Source organism: Ammospiza nelsoni, chromosome 8 (genome assembly GCF_027579445.1).
Source record: "Ammospiza nelsoni isolate bAmmNel1 chromosome 8, bAmmNel1.pri, whole genome shotgun sequence".
Lineage (NCBI taxonomy): Eukaryota > Metazoa > Chordata > Aves > Passeriformes > Passerellidae > Ammospiza > Ammospiza nelsoni.
In genome coordinates, this window is record NC_080640.1 from 17,867,303 (window position 1) to 17,891,622 (window position 24,320).

The 24,320-nt window shown below is 39.9% G+C and overlaps 1 protein-coding gene across 1 annotated transcript in view; it reads right to left on the reverse strand.

Annotated features, from left to right (window-relative positions):
- WDFY4 (WDFY family member 4) overlaps window positions 1–24,320 on the reverse strand; it is a 112,411-nt gene that overhangs the window by 71,677 nt on the left and 16,414 nt on the right. Inside the window, exons 12-24 of the mRNA XM_059477409.1 lie at window positions 21,188–21,798; window positions 17,129–17,222; window positions 12,383–12,597; window positions 11,412–11,512; window positions 10,240–10,447; window positions 9,894–9,970; window positions 8,994–9,212; window positions 7,819–8,003; window positions 4,663–4,894; window positions 2,602–2,753; window positions 2,019–2,130; window positions 1,717–1,907; window positions 65–217 (exon numbers count right to left, since the gene is read on the reverse strand). Coding sequence (XP_059333392.1) covers window positions 65–217; window positions 1,717–1,907; window positions 2,019–2,130; window positions 2,602–2,753; window positions 4,663–4,894; window positions 7,819–8,003; window positions 8,994–9,212; window positions 9,894–9,970; window positions 10,240–10,447; window positions 11,412–11,512; window positions 12,383–12,597; window positions 17,129–17,222; window positions 21,188–21,798 — 2,550 coding nt within the window. The remainder of the gene's footprint in view (window positions 1–64; window positions 218–1,716; window positions 1,908–2,018; window positions 2,131–2,601; window positions 2,754–4,662; window positions 4,895–7,818; window positions 8,004–8,993; window positions 9,213–9,893; window positions 9,971–10,239; window positions 10,448–11,411; window positions 11,513–12,382; window positions 12,598–17,128; window positions 17,223–21,187; window positions 21,799–24,320) is intronic.

Here is a 24,320-nt window from a genome sequence, read left to right on the forward strand (position 1 = left end):
AATCTTGTATTATAAAGCCATCTTTAATACAGCCAAACCCACAGAGCAATATGAACAGTTTTACCTCAAAGTTGCAGAGAACATACTGGAATGCACTATAATTCTTGATGACAGAAGACTCAAAGCCCAGCTCAGCTGTGCCCACTAAGGAGAATATTAACTGTAAAATCCTGTTGTTTAGCAGCCGAGTTTTCCTCTTCAATAGATAGCTCAGCAACTGAAAAGAGAAGACTGAATAAGTATCTGCCAAGTATAAATCTCTATTTAATTCAAGACCAACATATAGTTTAATCACACGTAGCAGTCATGCATGCATGCATTTTGCATAAGCATCATGAGGAAAATGAAGATTTCAGTCCAGACATAAAATTTCATGCAGAACGTCTAAGGATGCATTTTTGAAGGAGTTGGCAACTCTGTGGCATTGAACAGGAGGAAAATATGTGCCATATTATGTTGAATGGAAATAGACAGACAAATATAACTGTAAATAACCACAGTAGTGTTCTATGCTATTCTATTCTTAATGGATGTATTTTTAATTGCTTATAAATGATGTTAATTTAAAAAATAATAAATTTTACCTCCCCAAATGAAAAACATTAGTGAAACATGGCCAGTTTCTCAACTGAGCCTACCTTTGATTATCCAACAATTCCTCCATACTGTGAGATGAATGTTCAGAAAGCCATTACATTTTGAGCAGGTTGGGAAAAATAGAAATCAATTTGAAAATACATATCAAGACATATATTACTTGGCTGTTAAAAAAAACTTCACTCCATTGCAATATAATGATAACTTGGAGAGAACACTATGTAGCAAAAAATCAAAAGAACAGCTCATACCCAATACAAAGACAGGCATTGACCTACAGGAAAGAATTGGGCAAGCAGTAGCTAAGTAGGATAAACATATTCATATAAATTGTGATCAATTGATGAAAAATTTGCATGTGGGGAAAATGGAAGGTTTATAATAAATCATTAATTTAACTCTAATGTTGAGGGTCTTGTTTGGAACCTGCTATATTAAAGAGTCTTGTCTGTTCCTTCAGAGCTCTCTGCTTCACCTACACAGCACAAAGTAAATGATACTAAACTGAAACTTCATACTTGAGCCTCAATCCATCCAATATTACATATTTATACTTTACATACAACCAAAATCTTCAATCTGCATAGCTTTCAGGTTTAAAAATTAATTTGGGACCAACCTAATCGATGCAATTCAGACAGCACTTATTTACATCAGCACAACTCCTCATACACAGTAAAGACTGAGCCATAGTAATTCATTGTCAGCCCTACACTGGGCAGTCTGTAAAGAGCAATCTTAGGCTGGATGAGCCAAGGGGACAAAGGAAAGCTGCCTGACAAGTGGTCTTTTGTGTGTGGGACCAAGTGTGTTGGTAAAAGGTGAAGAGTGGGTCAGTCACAAATCTGCTGCTCTGGCTTACTTAGTGTATTAAATCATGTCTGACCAAGAGGCATCTGCCCTCACATTTCCTTCAGCAGAAAACTGTTAGAGAGGCTCCCAGGAGCTGTGAGCACAGGATGTAGACCACCATCCTCTATCCCCCTCCTAACTTGCTAAGTTCCAACCACACGTGGCTAGAGTCAGGATATGTTTGGTTCGTTCCCACTGACAGATTTGGGGGTAAATATCTACAAGGGAAAGCCTATAACCAGGATGAATGAACAAAAGTGTGTCTACCTGGTATCCGTGGATGTGCCTCATCAGTTTTGCACTCAAGGGGCTGCTGTTGAGGATGGAGTTGAGGACTTTGACAGCTGCATACATGGTGTGGTCATCGTGGGCCTTAGCAATGAGACCCAGGAGAATGGCAGGGCCCCCAATAAAGTTCAGGCTGGTGGCTGCTGGGGAGGACTGGAACACTCTCACCCCTAGGAAATTGCACTGTTACTCTACCAGGAGGTCACACAGACAATCTATTATTGGACAGAATAAAGCTTCACTCTTAAAAGAATATTAATCATTAAGACAAGTGCATTTACCATATTGGCCCACAGCAACTGACCCAATGGTCCTCAAGGAACCTGAGAGGTGTCCAGCAATATTCTTAGCCAGGAATATTGGAGTTGAACTGTCCCGAGAATTAATCCCCATCTGAAACAGATAAAAGGCACTTTAGGAAAATTTTTGATAGTATCAGGGACACTAAAAAATGAATTGCTCTAATAGTTTAAATTATTTTAATAATTTTAGACTAATAAGTGATAAAAATTTGATTGTAAGGACAAATATTCACCCACCAACAACATCCTTCAATGCCACTACTTTCATATATCAATAGACCTGGTATTAGAAAGAACAATAGAATAGCATGTAAAAAGTCCCTGTGAAGACATTAAGAAAACAGACTGAAACAAATTATGCTAAAATCTGAAAATTATGGCTTCTGTTCCTGTTTCAAAAAATGCTTTTAATAGGTGAAAATTAACCTATGAGTAGAACAAAGTTAAAGAATGGAAAAAAGAAATTTCTGAAGGTACACAGGTAAGACAAAGTCAGAAATTTGGCTCTAGGAAACTGATTAGAAGCTAGAGAAAGCTTGTTTAAGAAAGGGAAATTTGTGACCTCTTTGGCAATCAGCCGACCATCCACTTCATTGTAAGAGCTCTTTATATCTTGGACTGTAGTGAGAGATGAGCACACGGCATTGATTCCAAAAGAAATCTTCTCTTCTGCCACCAGAGGTGCAACGATACGATCACTGCACTGGTCCTCACCTAAAACAACAAAGGCTGTGAATGTCTGAAGGAACTTCACTGTGCCTTATGCAAGACAGGAGAGAGGCAGGTGAAAAATAACTGGAGGAATGTTTAGGAAATAATTTTACTTTGTCTTAACTATAACCATGAAAAAGCATTCACCCTTTGCAACACAGGCCATGGCAGCTCGCATCACCAGCACATGGCTGCGTCCCCTGGTAGCTGCTTTGCCTTGATTCTGTATCCTCTCATAACATCTCATGGAGCTCAGAAATGTCCATAATAAACCCCTCTCTCTGCCCACACAGTATAAACAAACTTTCTGGACACAGAAAACATTTCAGAGGCCTTCTGTTTCTGAGAACTTTATTGGGGTACTCAAAACAAAGATTTGTGTGGAAGGAGAGCAGAGGCAAAAGTTCAGGGCTGCCAACTCACAACATTTGGGAAACTTTTCAATAGTACCAGGTTCCGCAGTTTAGTATGAAATTCTCTTATGCATTTCTTTAAAGAATTTCCTATTCATTCTCACACTTGGAAAAACTATATGTATCTTTATTAAAAAAAAAAAGTCATGTTGTATTTTTAACAGTTTTATAGACTGGGAAAACAGCTGACTTGCAAAACTGTTTACTAATGCTGGTAACACTGCCCTTTTAGACAAAAAATTAGTTCACACACCACATGAAGATTGACTATAAATAAAATGCCTCAAGACTGTGTCACCTTCCAGCAGCACTTGGTCTGCAGACTACGCCTCTGCACAACTTGAGCTGATTAACAAGAAGCAACGAGATAGTGGGGAGACAGGACACACCACCGCCAAAAACTCCCACTGCTGTTTGCAACAAGGTCAAAAACCCATTTTAAGGGGAAAAAAACCTCACTGTAGTATTTGGAGGGATTGTATAAAACTTTTTAGTCAAAATTTCCATTTGCCTGAGTTTCTTTGGATGTTTTGATGGAAATAGGGAGAGTGCAGAGAGAGTGAGATCATTTCACAATCAGGAGATCACATCTTATATGTTGCTCAGTGATCTCCCCTAAACAGGGCATCCCTAGAGTCACATGGCCACAACCTGTGATTAGTACTGAAGTCCATCTGGGAAGAACTATGCTGAAAACAAGCCCCCAGACTTCATAAAGTCCCAATGATTCAAAAAATCAAATCCTTCTGACTTCTAAGGTAATGTTTTTATTTCAGAGCTGTATTTTGACACCATTTCTCTCTCAATAACCCCTTCCCACACTTGACTTGCAACTTTTTGTGTATATTTACAGCATTCTGTCAGATGGAGTAGTCTCAGACAGTGGTTTTGTATTCTTTTAGGCTGGAGTATGACCAAGAAAGATTATTTTGTTGTTTTCAAATGAGAAATGGCCATCCCATTTCATCCTAAACTCTAGCATGGAGGGGAATGCACTACTTGTTGGACAAAGAGTAATCAATAACTGAAATGTTTTGTCTGTCTGTTTAATAATTGAAGCTAACAGCATACTTTAGTTAAAAAGCCTCTTCATTAAATTGAATGTAACTTACTCCCCTGCCCCTCTCTCTTATTCTGCAGGCATTTGCAGTTAAACTCCATACTTCTCCTTCTGCCTTTTCCCCCCCGTTAATACAGAATGCCTCACTTAAAGCTTCTGCTTTAAAGTTTGTCCAACAGAAATCACAACCTTGCAACTCAGGACATGCTGTTCCTCTTTAGTCTTCATCTCTCTCTGCTGCTTGATTCCTACCCTTCTGTCCAATTCACAGAACATTACAAGATCCTCATATATCTCACTACAATCTTGTACAACATTCAGTAATGCCATTTTCCAGACTTTTGAGTGATCTCTAGACACAGTTGGAACACTAATAGAAGATGAAAAGAATAGAAAGAACACTGCTCTAACAGTGGCAGTTATGAGAATTGTCACATACCTTGAAGCTGTACTGCTTGGAAGTTGCTACAATACTGAGGGCCAAGCTTAATAATAACTTCCATGGTTTCCACAGAAATGGCTTCTTCAAACAAGTGTGTAGGACCAAGGCGCCAGGTCAAGGAGGACTTGTGTTTCCAAATGCGAGGGGTGGCTATGTAGCCGTAGACATCAACAAAGAAAGAGGGATCCATGGAAATGCAGCTACCTGGTAAAGGCTGGAGATACTGCATCTGCAACAGAGGAGGAATTCACTGGGGGGATCCAGTGCACTCAGGGTGCCCTGGGGTCTTGTCCCTGTATGGTGCTGCCTGCCACCCCTTTGCTCATTGAGGTCTCAGCTGTGTAACACAATCATACTGGGCCTGGCTCAGCTGCAGCTCCTTCTCCCACAGCAGCCTCACAGTGCTGTGCTCTGCCCTGGCAGCTACAGAGGGGTTGGGAACACACCAGAGCTGTGGCTCTTACTGAGCAGAGCTGGCAGCATCAGCTCTCCAACATTGCCCTCATCAAGGGGCTGGGGGAGGGAAAGATCCTGGGAGGGCACAAAACTAGGCCAGCTGACCCAAATTAAAAACAAATATTCCATACCATATAATGTCAATGTAGACATATAAGCTAAGGAAAGGAGGAGGAAGGGAGGGAATTCATTATTTACAATGCTTGCCTCCTATACCTACTGCTCCATGTGCTGAAGGCCTGCTTCCCAGGAAGTGACTCAACAGCAGTCACTGATGGGAAGTTGAGAATAAACCTTTTTATTTTTTTTTCTCTTTGCTTGTGCACATGAACACTCACTTCTGCTTAAATAAACTCAACATACAAGCCATTTTCCATCTCACTTTCCCTCCTCTGTCCAGCTGGGAAGGGGAGTGATACAGCTGCTTTGTGGGCACCTGGCATCCAGCCAAGGCCAACCCAACACAGCAATTATTAACTACCGTTAAGAAATTGGACTTTAAGTACTGTAAACATAAGCATTTTGAATGTTTAAGCCAAATTATTGTTCCAAAAACACAGTAAAAAGAATTGCAAGTATTGGCAAAGGAAAACCCTGTCTTGACTCCAGACATATTTCCTTTCCTAACTTCATAACCCTGACTGGGACATTCAACACAGAAAGGCAAGTTACAGTTACTTTGTACTGGCATTAATGGAGAATAAGCAGTGTTTGAAGAGTGTAGATTGTCCAATTGCATCAGTGAGCTTCAGCGGAACTAACATTGTTTAGAAAACAGGGCCATTTTTTTTGGGTACCTGAATAATGATTTGGCCTCCTAAACTGAGTCTATTTTATTTAACTGTAGAGGAAGTAGTTGGAATTTTTGGTAAAGAGAAACTATATTGTACTTTGGGGCTTAGCCCTGTCTTTAATAATTTGTTGCCAGGATGGGAGACTCCAAGCATTTACTGGTCTCTGACTACTGAGATTTAGAAAACAGGGATGGTCAATATTAAGAGGCAGGAGTTGACACTTCAGTGAATAACATTAGACTTGTTGCAGCACAGTAACACACCCCACTCCAGCTCCACCAACTAAAAATATCCTTTAGTATTGTTAACAGCCTTCATCCATTTCTAACTTCTTAGGCCATCTTTTCTTCACTGTACATATCAAGATGAAGACTTACATTAACCAGTGAGCCCAACACTGGGACAATCTTTTGTTTACTAAAGGATTATTTTATTCATATGAACTGTTTCACTGAATGTTAAACACACTTGTTGTGAATTCTTTCATCAATTGCAATGTTTAGGCCTAGTTTTATTGATGACTTTCAGTCTCATTTGAAGGAAGTCAAATTGAATTCAATTTTCATTCTTGAAATGGATATAGGTCCCAAAAGGCATTTATAAGACAGATGATTTTTCTCAAGTATGGGAAAGAGAATACTTGGAATTAAACAGGTTGTGTTTACAGCAGTGAGCTTTGCACATGCTGAGATTGAATTGAAATATGGGAACAAAAAGGAGACCAAGATTAAAAGTTTCAATTCATAAAAAGATTCTACTCAAAAACCAAAAAATCCACCACACCAACCAGAGATAAAATAGCAAGAACAGGCTGCATTTTCTACACTGTATTCAAAATCCAAAAACAAGACCTCTGAAATAGTAAGAGATTAACTGCAAAACCAGGAGCATGATGATATTAATAATAGAAACCAGGGGCTATTCTCATTTATCTTGTAGATTATGAACCCTTCAGGTACATTTGGATTACTTTTTCCTGCTATTTCATCCAACTTGTGAATTGACTGCTGCGTGACAAAAATCACGAGAAATTGCATATTAGGGGAACTGCCAGTACACCAATATTAGCAATGAACGCATGAATTGATATCATCTGAACAACTAAACCTGAGGAACACCTATCTGTTCCTGAGTGCTTAGTGTGCTAGTGAGAAAAAGACCACTGACTGATTGTTCAAAGGGTGTAGGAGAAAGAGGACAGCTTGACCAAATAAGATATAAAATAATACATGACCAAATAAGATGCTTGAGGAAACTCCTCCCACCTTTGGATTCAGCAAAGAGCTGACCAGTCACAGCAGCTTATTTTTGTGTGACCTTTCCACTTTTAAGAGCTTTCTTGAAAAGAAGGAATGGAGACTCTCTGTGTAACTCATCATCTTTGCAAGTTTTAGCCTAAATCCAAGTCATCCTTGATTTAGGGCTGTCTGGCCACACCTTGATGTGAAGTACACTTTTTATAGCTGACAACCTCTGCAGATGTTAGGTTTAAACTGATAAATCCTCTGAATCACTAGTAAACTCAGAAAATGTTGACCTAAGGGTATAAATGAATTCCAGCAACATAACCCTGAGCTACCTGCATGCCAAGTGTCCCCAGCTCTAGAGGAGCATCACCACACAAATTGGCCTGGTTTTCTACATGCTGAAGGGGGAGAGAAGAGCAAGCGCAAAGCATCAGTATGAGCAGAGAACACAGTTCTGAAAAGCAGCACAAGTACTCCCTGTTTTGTACACATTTCTGACTCCACTCACACCCAGCACAGTGGCATGTGTTAAAAGTGTAAATCACCATGCTTTGAGTTTCTCAGATAATTACTGAAATCTCATGGTATTGGGAGATGGAAATGAAAAGCAAAGCAAGGCCAAAGCCAGGCACAGGATCTATGCAGAGAGCCTTTACCTTTGCAGAGCCAAGCATCTGGCCATTTATATAAGCTGACACAATGCAGTTCTTCTTTGCTTCCTTAGCAACTGTCACTGTGAGGTGATGCCACTGGCCAGTGACCAGAAGTTTACCACAGCCAAACTTGACTTGCCTTGGAAATGGGGAGGGATTTAGGACCTCAGCCTCAGGTTCCATAATATCTGTAACAGCAAAAAAAGCGATAAGTCAGCAGAAAGTTTCTCATCTTCACCTGCCTCTGGAACACAACTTTCAAATGTGACAGGAAGAACATGACATTCTGTGGGTACAGCATGCTTTGATGCTATTAGGTCTAAATTCTTTAAAACACTGCCCAAGGTCTGTTTCAGGACCTACAACTTGCACAGCTCTCAAGATGCCTCCAGCATACAACATGTCACCCTTCCAAATAACACCTGCTGTCTGCCTTGATGCTGCAAACCTGCCCTGAACTAGGACAAACCCAGCACATTCACTAAGAGGAGAACCCCTCTGTATATTTACAGAGTTAGCTGACACAGAGAAAAAGTCCCTAGCAGATCCATGAGATGACAGAAGTCTCTATATTAATTTGTAGCTTTTATGAAAAAAGGCTGGAATTTTTATCATTATCAGAGGCAATCAGAGCACTCACACAATGTCAGCTGTTCATCAAAGTCCCAGCTACTATTCCCACATCATTTCCAACCTCCTCTGGAATACTCAATCAAATTTACATTTGAAGCATCTACTCAGTAAGGAAAAAGGGTATAAATATCAGCAGGGAACAATATTAACAGACTGGCATAATAGAAAACATTGTGAAAGCAAGGAGAGGAAATTAGTTGTTTCATTAGGAAGCAAGATCACTCCCCAAATCCTCAGTCCTACTCTCCAAACCTGCTTAGTGTCATACAAAACTGAATTGTTCATGCCCAGTCTCCACAACTGCACTCCAGAATATAAATGACACTCAAAAATTTTCAATTGAATATTGCAGTAATTCACAGTGCCTACAGCAAACTTAAAAATTAAACACGGGCAACAATTACAATCATGACTGGATTCAAGAAGAAAACTGAAGAGAAATCTCATTAATATTCTGGGTACCTCAAAGAAGAGGAAATTTATTAATGAAAAATTCCAGATAACAAGAAGACACAGCACTGCAACTTGACTGAAAAGAGCCTTACCAAGTGGCTGGAATTCTACTTCCTCTGTAGAAATGACCAAAGAAAGGTCCTGTGGGAAGAAGCTTACAGAAAAGCAAACAAATTCTTGCTCTGCTCTTGACATGTGTCTGACAATGGTAAGGAAGCGGAGTGGGTGGCTGCTGTGCACCAAGCCAAACTTGCTCACCAGGAACCAGCAGGACAGTGTCAGGCCACTGGAGGGAGGGAACGTCCTGCTGCCTGTGGACAGGAGCAAAAAAGCATTAAGCAAGTTGCTTTCCTTGTGCAGCCATTAGCAAACTGCTTTTCATTCTTCCATACCAGGGAAGAACCATCATTAGATTATGGAATTTAATTTCTATTCTGTTGGACTCCATTGCCTGCATTCAATATCACAGAGATTGTACATATGACTCTCTGCGCATGTATAAATGGCCTAAAGCTGACTGATGGGAAATGAGCACTAGATCTCCATGCTGTGGAGCAGATGAATTAGCAATCTCTGAGCTAGAAACAAGTTCTCAAATTTCACAAAAACTCAGGAAGCAAAAGGTTCAGCCATTTCCCAGTCCACCCAATAGAGTATTTTGTTGTATAGGAGAATCCCATTAAGTGAAAGATACTATTCCTTCCATAGATCACCCTAAAATCTGGTGACTCTTACTGGCTAAGACTGTTTTCTTAGAAGCCTGCTTTAAATTTGTATTGCTAATATTCATTCATCACAGTACAAAGCTGCACCCAATTCCCCATTTTGCTGAGCAGTACAAGCTTTACAGTTCAGAGCTGGTCTGGGACACAGAGACACAAGTGTTTTGGAACACACAGCTTATGTGCTGCCCTTTCTTACAGCTGTTGAATATTTTCATTGGGGCTCAGAGTCAGTGCTCCCAGAAGCTGTAGGTGTGTCACAGTGCTTACCTATGCCAGTCCCTCCCGAGACAGATTGGTCTGCACTGGATCCCATGACAGTGGCCAAGGTAGGCAGGTATAAACACCTATAAAAAAGCAAGCAAGAACCCTTCATCAGAAACAAAATCATCCCTGAGGGTCACCAGTAGCCTCTGGTACTGCAGGATCATGGTAGCAAGGCAGAGCAGAGGCTGTCAGCAATAAGACAGTAACAAAAGGTACTGGCAACATTGCTGCATGGAAGGTAGCCAGAGGATATATAGATTAGGATGAAGAGAGAAGTGAATGGTTACTGTGCTCAGAGTAAGGGTTGGAGACCCCAGAGCAGCTAAAATAAAAGCCACAGCAGCAATACCCATAGCCTTCCATGGACATGTCAAACTCCACAAAGGATGGAGCCAAAGCAGCGCCGTGCAGCTGGAAGTTCCGAGGGGCTGTCATGGAGATGAGACTCATGGCAGTCTGGAGTGCCAGTGCAGATCCCTTAGACAGCCAAGGAGAGCTCCTGACAGGCACAATGGTCTGAGGATCAGATTTACTGCCCACCACACTCTCTTCTGAACCTGAAAGATGAACACAGTGCCTAACCAGATCAATGTCTGCAAGTCATTTTCCAGCCACAGGTATTGCCCATATTCTAGGTATCCCTGCTCAGAACAGCACTTCATGCTCTTGAGATAACACTACCTCAGCAGCCCACAGAAATCCTACAGCAATACAAAAAAATATTGCACTGAAGACATTTTAAAATCGGAGGTTTTCAGGAGATCCATAGTCATATTTTTGCCATATTTTCTTCCCACACATCTTCAGGCAGCTCCAGAACTCTTTTTATTAAAAAATATCCTAAACCCATTGGTTTCATTCTTCTTAAAGACCATTCATTCAACTGTGCTGTAACAGAATAGTCCCAAGCAACACACAGTAAGGATTTGAAGATTGACTGCAAAGAGCATAAGACTCAAATACAGACTATGCTGTATCAGGTGTCTCAGGCATGAGACTGGGTTAAGCACCAAATACTACTCTATAAATACTACTGCAAATACTATTGTAGCCTCTCATCTATAAAATACATTAGAGCAGAGAAACGACTCAGACTGCCTGCATAAGCATAAGGTAGATTACTAGGATATGCTAGGGACTACAAAAAGCAGTGCTCTTTATTCCCATGCTTATTCTCTTTCTGTCTGTAAATCACTAGAAAAATATGCTGCAAAACAAAGGAGACACTCCCCTTGGTTTGTAGAATATTAGTGTTTTTATAAACCATGTCCATGTCCGATCCAGCAAAATCTGAGTATATACTCAGCATCTAACTTGAGAAAAGATTTAATTTGATCTCTGCTAGCCATTAGATCAGCTCTCAGTGTTGGTCAAGTACCATCCAATTGGGGAAATACCCAGTGAAACTCTTCTAGGCATACTCCAGCTTCACAGGGACTGTCTTGGAGCAACATACTCAACAGCAGTTTCCAGTCATTGCAGAGGAATCTCTAACTCAGCCCCTGTTCATTGTGTGCTTACCTGCATTAGCTAAATCACTCCCCTGACAGGAAAGGACCTTGGTCTTGTTTGTGCTGGGTCTAGAAGGTACTAACTGAGAACCTCCCAGCCACAAAAATTGCCTAAAAAAAAAAAAAAAAGCCATTTCAAAAAAGGAAAACAAGCCAGACACTTGGAGTCACAGCAACCATGCAATAGAACTTAGACTTCTTGAGAGCAATTTATTTTACTAAACACCGATTTTTAAAGACATCCCAAATAGAACAGAAGAAACCTTTTCCATTGTAGCAACACAAATATTTTGCTTGCTTTATATTTCCTTTCAAGATTTTCATGTTGAAAAAAAATAACAAAGATTGCTTTTCTTCATCGGTATTTTTGAATGGTTCTAATTTTTCAGGGAAAAAGAACTATGGGTCAGAGATTTTTATGGAGTGATTTTTTATAAATCCTATTCCCTATTTGACTGAAAGAAATACAGTCTTCCACTGAATATATTCTTCTGCACTCTGGTAGCTGTTAGGTACTGTAATATTTAGCACTTGTCAGCATTATTGAATTAAATGCAACCTCGAACAGGAAACAGCACATGAGGAAAAAGGATGCACTTTTTATTTTTGCATCTGTCATTGACATGGATCTGAGACATGAGGAAGTCATTTTTACTCTGCAGAAAACAGCTTCTCCAGGAGAGAATAAATACCAGGAGAGAATAACCCTGTTTGTTTTACAGTGACTTAATTAGTTCATTCATAAGAGGCTTTATAACCCCTGCAGTGATGATGCAGAACACTACAGACACACACCATCTTCAGGAGTCATTTAAGCATATATCCTGCAAATCAGTGAGGAAGGAGGATTAATTGGGACTTGAACGAAAAGTCTGAGTCTTGCTGAATTAGAGCTCTACGTGAAGCATCTAATTATTTACTAAACTTTGCCAAAAAAAGCACCACTAAAGCAAATTGCTTCCATTAGACACAATCTTATACCTTAACACATGTGGCTCAACAGCCTGTGATGCAAGCTTCTCAAAGACCCTGGTGAGGGGCAGGTGCAGGGGGTGGCTGTCACTGCAGAAAGCATCCTGACAGGAGGTGATGACTGTGCTCAGCAGGCCACACTCACACATCACCTGACGGCTCTTCTCTGACTTCACCAAGGACTGGATATGATCAACCAGAGCACACTGGATCTCCTGGGAAAGCTGAAATGGACACAGAAGTAAAGTCAGAGAGCTGGAACTAAACTGTACAGGACAACTGATTTATTCTGTTTTAATTTGTTTTTCAATTGTCAAATCCCTGAGTGTTAACATCTGGTCCAGAAAAGAAGCCCCTGAGGCGAGAGGCTCAAGCAGAACTGCATGGCTGTTCTATCAAGCTCTGCACTAAAACAATGTGCATATATTCATCTGAGCAGCTGCCTGGCCATCCACAGCTCAGCTTTCCTGCCTCGTCTCTGTGGCAGTGAAGGAAGCAAACAATCAGCTGGCATTCAAAAACAAGGCATCACCACCAAGGACAGGTTACTGGGCATAAGCTCCAAGACCAACACAGGAATTCAGAATATATATAACAATAAGCCTGTGGAGAGCAATATTGATATGATCTACTCTTCATTCTAAAAGCACTGTTCTTAAAGAAAACTGTATCAAGCAATGTCATGAAACAATTTTAAACACTTGTCTATATGATCTGCTGAATTGAAGCTTTGCTTCATTATTGCTTCTTAATGATCTTTAAGTCTCTCAATTCTCCTAAATTATCTTTAGAGCAATTAGCTTCCAGTTAGGAATGCATTGTACCCCATTGACCTAACTAGATTTCATGTAAAAGTAACTGGATCATATATTTAAACACAAATCTTACAAAGATTAATTATTCCCTATTTCAAAGAGCTTTCAAACTTTCTCACATGATGTTCCAGGAAATAGACATGCAAACTTTTAAAGAAAAGGACAACAATACGGACAGACACACAAATAAAGGCAATGGGATTTGATTTTATAACATGAATGAGAAGCAACCAGATTCAGAATAAGCTTAAGTGGAAAGAGGAATTGAGCTCTTTTTCATTCAACCAGACAAAGCCAACACAGGACAATTTCAAAGCCAACACAGGACAATTCGTGTTCAAAGTGCCCCCCGCTGCAGCACTTAGAAAACAATACATCCGTTGTAACATACATACTGTTTTTGCAAACTCAACTAAATTTGTCATATCTGAAGGGTGTGTTCTTTGTATAACATTTCCTAAGGGTGAGCTCTTTGGATAACATTTTCTTCTCTCTGAAGGACTATTCATTGCCAGGGACATACCTTTCACTGTGCATAGCATTACACACAGAAAGCATCCACCAGACTAAACTACATTATTTCTGAGTGTTTACAAGTTCCAAAACTTTTAAAATCTTTTAATTAACATTTTACTTCATTTCTGACTATATGCAGGAAAATATGTGTAAATAACACTAAACAGAGGATGTCACGGGTCTTGACTAAGTGAAGCAACTGTTTTATTCCAAAATAAATCCAATAAAAGCATAATGGTGTACAAAAAGATTGATTGTTTTCATTAGCCTAGCAGCTCTGTCAATACCAATATTGCTTTGTTTTGAATAAAATGAGCTGTTTTCATGGATTTTTGTTCCAGTAAAATGAGATTTTAGCGGAAATATTAAAGGTGGCCAAGAAACCATGCTGTGTATTTCTGTGTGCATGGATTGATTTTCTTAACACTTATTACTTGCACTGTGAATCAGGATATTGAAGGTGCAGTTAGAATGCAGCTGAGCTCTGCCTCAGAGTTTTAAGGGCAAATGTCACCTAGCAATTTGTCCAATCTGGTAAGTAATTCCCAGATTCTTTCTCCTAAGAGCCCATAGTTTCAAAACTTGGTAGCTGAATTTAATTCCCTGTTATTCGTCTTCAGGTTTTTCATGCTATTTTCAAGGTATGCAAAAATGATGAACTTTTGTCACTGTGCATTCACTTCAAAAGGATGCAATTTCTTTAGATTGAAGAACAAAATAGCAATAATTATGTGTGCAGAAATACCTGAAAAATTTAACTTTTTTAACACCTAAAGGGAGAACAAGTAATTTAGCCTAAATTTAAAACAGGGATAAGTGTCTTTTTAAAAATTGCAAAATCCTTATTGATGTTGATTTCACAGCAGTGACTACGACAGCAGCTCATTATACAAGAGACATGGACGAAAACAAAAAGGAAAAATCCAGCTGTGGAAGCAATAGTATTACTTAGCAAAAGTGTAAATAATTTACATGATGAATTGTGTGAGGATTATTTTTTGTTGGTATTCAGAAGAAACCTGCCAGGATGATGAGACAGAACTGAAAAAGCTCTTATTCTCTTCTAAAAAATTCTTTCCTTTCCCTTACCCACTTTTGTCAGATCTAGATGATCTCTGTATCTGACATTACAAATGGGAAAGATTTGTCATGACACTTTGGAATCTTAAAATTTCAGTCAAGGATGACATATGTCTGAAAGGAAACATCTTTCTTCTCAAGGTAGAAAATACACTGTGAATATCCTGGGCCACATATCTGAAGTGGATGGGAACCTGTCTCTATTTACAAAGTGTTTGAAACATTTGCAAGGCAATCTTTCATCACTGAACAGACAACATATTAATGAAAGGAAAATCTATCTTGTATGTGGTCAAACAACAGAGTCTGATGGAAACAGGCTTAGTTCCAGTCATAGGCATGAACATGAGCAATGTCCTCTAAATACAACTTACTGACTTGAAAACTGCTTACTGACTCAAACCTCTTGGTCAGTTTAAAAGTTTTAAGCAAGTTTCTGGACCCATAAAATTCAAATTATTTTTTCTCATGCCTAGCAATGGCAGGAATATACATCCACAAATCTATTGTCTTCAGCTCTTAAATGTCAGAAAGTATAAGGAAATGGCTGAAGTGCAAAATCACCTGTTTTACTGTCTGCTACTGGGTTTTCTACACTGACAGGTTCAGCATTGATTCAGCCCATCATTTCCTGAGTCTGACAAAGGTCACTGAGAAGTTGCAAAATTGGCAGGAAATTGATATTATTTCTGAGGGTCAGAATTGAAAGTACATTAATTTTATTGAGTCCCATTAAAGTTTCCGTAAAAGCAGTGCTTTCTCATTGCTAATTCTGTGAAAACAAAGGAATCACACATGATCTGAACTGATTCTAAGATTTTTCCAGATTACTCTCAGACGCTTGGACCTAAAGTATTTATCATGGCACTAAAACAAGCAGAAAGACATGAGTTATTGTCCCTTCTTCTCCACATTTGCTCCCAAAAAGGGTACTTTTTGATTCAGTCTTAAATTCAGAGCAAGGAGTCCCTTAAGACTTTTTCATCAAAGTCTGCAGTACATCCAGAAAGCCATTATTTCATCTCATCTAGCTGTTAAATATTGTAGCACTAGAAAAAGAAATAGTAACCTGTTTGGGACAGAATATATCTACCCAAAGAGTAATTGCTTCAGTTATTTTCCTTTTGGCACATAGCTCCCCTTCACTAGCCACTGGGCTTAAACCTTTTGCATCAGATCTTACCTGACTCCTGTGTTCCAAGTAGAATCTCCTGGCACAAAGCCAATAAAGTCCAGCCTTTTATGTCTCTACCTGGCAGCATCAGTGAGCTCCCCAAGCTCTGAAATATTCCATTTATTCTCTGTCTTATTCAATGATTTTTCAATAGAAATAGCCAGGAAAATTCTATTTTTCCTTTAACCTTTTTGCAGGTTATTTTATGAGTATTCCTCAAGACATTTGTTAACTCCTAGGTAGGGTTTGACTCAGGACTTTGCATAATAGTGGTCCAATTTTACCTGAGGCAATCATATTCACAACAGAAATACTAAAACTCTACCAGTAATAATTTCTTATTGACTAAGAAAAGAGGAATGAGAGAAAAAAAGAAAATATAAGCATACTTAAATACATAACTGGAATTTGTGCTGTAGTCCTTCATACTTTTAAGAACACTGCCATCTACTGAGGATCGCAGAGGCTCTCCTTCTTACAGAGCTCATGTCCTGGAGCCAATTCCAATTTCTCAATGACACTCTCATCCAATTAACCCTTCTACTTGTTTTTCAGAAATTAATTACTGTAATGAACAAAATTTCACTAGCTGGTGGCTTGATTCCAATAAACAAAAGTTGGAATGTGCCAGCAGTTATTTGTTCCTTTCAGAGCTCTGGATGAAGAACCTGGGTTTATTTCAGTCCCTTCGTGTGTACTTTCACTGCATGTTAGACCAAACAGCCAATACAATCCAGGCAGTATATTTATTCTGAGTGGGTGTGTATATATCTGGATGGTTTGACAAAGAAAAACACATTCTAAGCTGCATTAAATGTTTATGGACCATTAGGTCCAAAGGGTCAGACTGTTCTGGTTGCTTGGTCTGTTGGCTATACTTAAAACAGTTTTCAAGGCACTTCTACATTGTGCCTTTGCAATAAGTATTCTGGGACCCAAATCCATACATTGCATCAGGCAGGCACAGAAATGCTTTGGCAAACTGACAGCCAATATTTTTTGTTGTTCTTACATCTACTGATGCAATGAAATTTGTGCTGTTCCTCCTGACAGCGTTTTAGGTAAATTTTAGTATTGCCACATTTGCAAAGACTAAGCAATTCCTGGAAACGAAGCTATAGAGAAGTAGAAGACACTGTTTGGATGGCATTTTGATATATTCAGACTCACCTGAGCATATCCTTCTTTGTACAGCCTTGGCAACAACCTCACCATGACACAGACAGCACCTGGATGTACAATGGTGCAGTCTCTCATTTCCAACCTGCAGTAAAAGGACACATCATAATTATCATTAGAACAGCAAAGAGGTTCTAACCATGTTCCAGCAGAGCACAGCATTAAATCCTCCCAGCAGCAACCAGACTCAGCATTGGAAACCAAGCAAATGACCCAGAGCAGCTGGATGCCTCCTGAGAGTAACAAAGACAGGACATCACCTGCTCATGAGCTGACATTTCAAGGACCTGCACATTCAAAGGTGTGAGGCAGCCTCTTTAAGCAAATTTTGCCATTGAAGGTATTTGCAGAACAGAAAACAGACAACCAGAGGAATCACTGATGCATCAGTCCACAACCAGTGCTATCCTTTTATTTTCTAGAAGTTTATAAATTGAGTCATACAGTATCCTTAGTACTTTAAAATAAAACAGAAATAAGCAAAGGTGAGACAGTCTTGATGAAATCAGTATGCCATCCTCCCCTTCCAACACTAGAATTTGCCTAAAGTAATAAAGTAAAATTGAATAGCTTTCCCACAAGTCTTCATTTTTGCCACTTAGAACCTTTTTATGTTCAGGCACAAGAAGGAACTGAGGAATCAGAAACATCACAGAGAAGATCTGCTAATGCCATGATGCAGGCTAGAGGTCAGATATAGCTCAAAGATGAACCCACAGCACAGTAAAAACTCTAGCTTAGGCACTACAGGCTCATCCTGTTTAGAGTATCATCAGCATTTCTGGGTGCACCTCTGAACTGGAGCTGTGATGTGCACTGTCAGAAACATCTGTCCCAAGCAGATCTCACAAGAAAAGCAAAGGCAACATCTTATGGCTGTAATTAGACTGACAAAATAAAGTATAATACTTTATGAACTGGATAAAACACAAGGTACAAGGATAAGAGTAATCATTAAAAAAAAAAGTTTTACAAGGGATGTAAAGAAAGGTTAAAAGGCTGCAATTAAACATGTTTGTCAGCCACTCCCAAAAAGGCTCATCTGATACAGCAGAACAGGGAGTAGTGTGTAGCACACTGCCACACAGTGACAAATAATTTTTACTGCACTCTCAAGAAGGATAATTTCAAATTAATTGTTCTTCTGCAATATTTTCTGTGCAACAAATCAAAATCAGGTCTGATATAAAGAGTTGCTGCAGCAGTGGTTTCAATGTGGGTACATAGACCTGTACTTGACATGAAGGTGGGCAAGCTTTTAAATATCACAGAAAAAAGTACATTGAAAATACACTCTCCTCCCATCTCCCTGAGAAAACCCACACCATCTTAGAAGAGAATAATCCCAGCTCACTAAAATCAATAGGGACAAAATCATGGCTGGAAAGCTTACCGGCTGGAAACAAGCTTGGTGTGCTGGCCCATGCCCAGGTGAGCCAGAGTGTGCCCAGGTGGCCACAGGGCCAAGGGCATCCTGGCCTGCATCAACACCAGTGTGGCCAGCAGGAGCAGGGGAGTGATTCTGCCCCTGTACCTGGCACAGGTGAGGCTACAGCTCGAGTGCTGTGTCCAGTTCTGGGCCTCTCACTGCAAGGACCTCAGGGTGCTGGAGTGTGTGCAGAGAAGGGCAACAAGACTCAAGAAGGGTTTTTAGGAATAATATTCTGAATAATAAAAATTCTCTGTGCTCCTCATTTTATGGCCTGTCTTAGTACAAAAGCTGTGTTCCTGTACTCCTCACCTCTGCAAACAGCCCCTGTCTCCCACTCCTACCCCAGGGCTATCCAATCAGCCCTGTGATTCCACTCCATCTATCTCATCAGCTTCATGGTGTGAACTGCAAATCTGCTCTGCACTGGTGCTACTTAAATAAGATAAATAAGAGGGTTTGGGTACAAAATGAGATGTCACAAAGAACCTGAAGAGCCATTAGCACAGTGAGCTGTCTGTGGTAACAGCAACTGCAGCAGCCATGCTGCTGGGGTGGGCACAAAGAAGGGCTTCCCTCCCAAGGAGATCAGCCTCAGTTAACACAGCTTGCAGCAGGCTATGTCCAATCACCAGGAACAAAAGGATAACCAGAGACCCCATCTGCCACAAAAGGTGTTTCAAACATTACTGCAGGAGCACAGAGGGCTGGTTTTTAGATGGGAAGGACAGAGTCAATTCCCAGAAGTCTGCAGCATCATTGACTACAAGACACTGGAAGGGGCTAGAATATTATCCAGCATTAAAATACTAACTTTGCTATGTATTAGCCACAGGCTCCTGCAGGATCACCTCCCTTCCCTGCCTCCTTGGGAATATTAAATATGTGTTGCAAGATGGGGTATCAGAGGCCACCTACACTGACTGCATTGAAGTTCCTCCTTTCAAGCTGCTGCCTGAAACCTTTCAGGAGGAAGTGTGAGTGTGGATTACAGCTAAGAGGAAGTTGCACTAGGGGAACAACAGGCTTGCAGAAACTATGGGATTTCTTATTTTTATTTTCATAAAATTTACTGGTGGAAAAGGATACAGGCTGTATCGCTTGAAGATTGTCAGCTTTCCAGTACATGTTCCTCTTTTGTGTTTGCATACAGCTGTCATGGACAGTCTTCAACCTCCCCTAGCTGATCTGGCTTCCTTTTGTGCCTTCACATCCCAGAATAAACAACCCCAAATCAGACAGACATTGTGAACTGAAAGTGTCCTAGTTTTCAGGATTAATATCTCCGCAGTGGTCTGCAGTTACTGCACAACATCACATCTCAGCAGGCAAAAGAACACAAGGAGATAGGAAGCCTTGCTCATTTCTTCATTTCAGTCCTGGTAACTTCAGAAAGACAGACAGAGCCACACCCCTCTCAGCATTGCCCCAACCTACTCTTTCTCCCTTAACATCCATACAACAGACAGTGTACTTCTCACAACTACCACCCTCTATGTCCTCTACACACACAGACCCATGTTCTTCCAAATCAGGCTAGGAAGATCTGCTTGGCAAAGAGCATTTATTCCTCCTGAGCTACCAAGTCCTCTCCCCAGCACTGAGTACTAATCAGAAACTTCCAGTATAACTTAAGGAGTAAACATGGTAAAATCTGCTGCACAGGGAACAAAGAAATCCACCACACTTTTACTTGCTTTAAACAAGTATAACTATAACCAGAAATGCTTATTCAGCCTGCTTCAGTACTCAGGGAAAAGAGTTCTGCTGACTTCAGTGACTGCTGCTATGAGTGGCAGACATCATGTCTTGGTCTGTAAATTGGAAGATGACTTTGCAATAATCTACAGTAAGGGTTGAAGAAATCTCACACTTATCAACTTAGCCTTTTTAAGCATAACTCCAATCAGAAACAAATTTGATAAAAGGATTGAGATTCAAGATAAAGCTAGAGAAAAATGAATAGACAGAAAAATCTCATGAGTTACAAAATGCAGGTGCTTCAAAACAGATTGACAGCTGACAGCTATGCTGATTTCTGGTATAGTCTTCCCTTCCTACCAAGGATATATGTTTTGACATAAACCTTTATTCAATGAGGTAGGCAGCATGACTGTTCCTTTCCCAATTTTCTCTATTTCAACATGAATAAATGAGAGTGTGTCTGCACCCGTGCTTGGACACACATGCATGTTAAAATACTTTAGTGTAACTTTTATTTTCATTGTATCAAGTGACTGGAAGCAGCTTTCCACATAATTGAAAAAGTCAAAATTGATCAGAGCAGGTTCAAGCAGTGAGTAAGCACAAGATTAAAGTCCCACCAACCTTCTTCTAAGACTCCATTCCTGCTCCCAGTTTGCAGGTGTCAATCTTCAACATAAACTCTGCAGCTCTTGGGGCTGTGTCCTACTGATGCACTAAATCCTTATACCCCAATTTTTTATCATTTACCTTTCCAAAACCTTTCCAGACTTCCACTGCCTGGAGGCCTGGGAGTTGGGATTGAACTGGTTTGTTTACCCTTGGCAGGTTATATCACACCTTCCCTCAGTTTGCTACCATATAAAATGCACATATCAGCCTTAGTACTCTATTTCCTGTAGTAAATAAAGGCTTACTTCTCTTCAGGGTTCCCCCATAGCATATAGGCAGAGGCAGGTAATTTGTTGACTGGTCTTTTGAAAGGAACAGGATGCTCTTCTTGAGCTTGGGGGGCCTCCTGATCATCTCTTGCTTCTTCTCCCATCCCTGGCTTCCTCTCCTTAAAGTAGCTTTCCTGATGGAGGGTTCCTTTGACCATGTGATCAAGAAAATTCAGAATCCAAATGCAGTTTTTTAGCCATTCTGGGAGAGGTTGTGAAGAACAGAGTGCTGCATCCAAGAATTCTGGAAATGTCCTTGTCTTCTCAAGGCTCACAGGAATTGGCTTTTTCCCTCCTGTCCAGAAGCATCCGAGTGATCCCAGATCCTCTGCCATCTTTTCAAAGAGGCCATTCCTCTGGAAGAAGGTGCTGTTGACAGGGTCTAGGTGCAGGGCTGCAGTTATCCCCTGAAGAGCATGGAAAACCAGCTCCAAGATGCAATTCTGCCCAACTGCTGCCCACTGCCCAGATGGAGGGTCCTGCAGTGCACCCTCCATGTCTGACAGGAGGGACAGGAGCCCATTGAATCCACTGCAGGTTCTGAAAGCTGAATGGCTCTTGGGACTCTCCAGTATCCTCAAAAGTGACTAAAAATGTTGGGAAAAAAGAAAGAAAAAAAAAAAAAAAAAAAAAGAAGCACTTAAATCAAGGGGAAAAGAAGCTTTAGAATACTTTAAAATCACAAGTTTGCACAAAAATTCTTTGACCAAAATTTCACTCTTTGAGGGGGAAGGGGAAGGTGGTCAAAATAAAGGTTATCACTGCACAACTTCTCCCTTTCCCCATATACCCAGTGAATCATACAACCAACCCTTGAATGCACCCTTAAGCGCCACTAAAGCAGTCAGGTACAGAACAGTGCTCACAGGAGGAAGCAAAGAAATCAAATTTCCTGCTTTACAAATCCTAGTGACTTTGGCCAGAGGTAGTTTCATATCTTTGGCTGTTCTTTTACCAGTCTTCTCAGACTCTCTCAAGAAATCTGCTTTTGCCCTAGATAAATGCAAGTAAAGATTAAATTGTAAATACTCTCACATGGAAACTGGCAGGAAGGGACAGCTCTCTACAGACAACTCTTCCTGCAGCCCTGAATGCACATGAGAACCCACACTAAACTTTTGCTCATATGACTGAGAACGCCCTTTCCAAAAAAAACCCAGTGACACAGGATGGCATAAAGAATATTGCAAGCAGCAGGCTCTCCTCATTAAGAAAGACAAGAATATCTTTTCTCAGCTAAGGTATTTTTAAAGTTTGCACAACACTTCAGAGGAAAAAAGCCATAAAAAGTAAGATCTCAAGACAATGAAGTCATTAGATTTTATCTAACTTCAATAGGATTAAAGCACGTTATAAGTGAATGCCACTTGACAATATAACATATATAAACCCAACTTAAACTATTTTCCAATTTTTAATGTTATGGGCTTGCCATTTTAAAGCAAATCTGGAAAAGTTATTAAGAGCTGTGGAAATAAAATTGGTGAGAAAAAGGAGCTTGCAAGGAAACAGTCGACTGCATTTGAATATAATTGATCCCAAGTTTTTGAGGTGTTGCACAATTCATTTTGTACAGGGACTTTTCAAATTTGATGCTGTACTTTTGCACATTGGAAAGGGTTAATTTCATATTTAGATCTCCCCAAGAGATATCCAATGGAAAAGCTTTACTTCACAGCCTCCTGAGAAGGAACAGTTTTTAACAGAAATATATCTGCCTGTAACAGGAGCTAGGACTGTGAGAAAGGACTGTGAGAACTGAAGGGGGAGGGGGCACTCTATTACTGTCATTCAATTTTGTATGATAATGTATCAAACCAGGCAGAGACTTCTGAACAGGGAGTAAATTTAATAATTTAGAGTTGAAGTTATCAGGATGGCTTTAACACATTCCAGAGTAGGTCAACAGTAAACACATTTCCCCCAGCTTTAACTCAGTTAGAATTTAATCACCTATGAGTTAGTATTCCTCTGTCTTGAATCTATAAAACTGATGTCTGCTGGAAATCCCCTAACTCAGTTACTGCTAACAGAATTTATTTTGCACATTCCATTATTTGTTATTCCTCATAATTGTCCACGTGCCACACTGGAATACGGCAATGCTAATTGCATTTGGACTCAGGCTTTAACAGCTAAATATACATTAGCAAATCAATCTGAATTTGTGTGTAACACAATCACAGTCCCAATGGATAAAGAAAATAAATTCATTTGCTTACATTATACTTTAATACAGTTATCATTTGTCAAAATTAGACACTGAAGTTGCATTTATTTTCATATTAGTTTGGACACCATACTCAACTTTTCCACAGGTATTGTTAAAGTTTACTATTTCAAATCAAAGCTATAAACTTCATCCTTTTAACTTTTTTTAATAACATGGTTCTTTTGTTATAGAAGCAGTTGTTATATTGTATGGGAAAGTGAATTGCATTTACACTTGTCAGAGAAGGTAGAAAGAAATTTTAAAATCAGCGTGTACAATAGTGTTGAATTGTAAAAGCAGTGCTTACACAGTGCTGCATTCTAAAATCAGTGATTACAAGAGTGCTGCTTTTCAACTGGATGTCTATGACCTATAAACCAAAATAAAGCACCGTGATTCTTTCCTCTGTTTCTTTGCTTAGGATCAGACACTCTGGGGTTAATAGAGGCTATGCCCAGTTCTAGTTTCTTCCTCCAAACATTCATAAAATTCTTCCTTTCCATTGCCTCATCTCTTTTTACATGTGTTTACACTCGTGTTTGTGAGAAATGACAAAATTAAGGACAGCAAAATTTCAATCTTGGAAACTTATCTGAATGAAGCTGTTAGTCTCATGCCTTTCCTGACTCTTCCAATCTTGCTGCTTCACATCTTTCATTCACATTTGTTTCTCCTTTCTCTGTCACATTGTATAGAACTGCTCATACAATTGTGCCTTTAGCATTTCCATTTTTCCCTCTTGCATTACTATTTATGTCTTCAAAATACTTTGTAATCTGATACTGAGTGAAGGTATTCACCACACAGGCATTGCTAAAAATCAAAGTGCCCAAGTCACCATAAACTAGAGTTGGCTTTTGGCTCTTTCTTCTGCTTTTACATCTTGAAAACAGATGG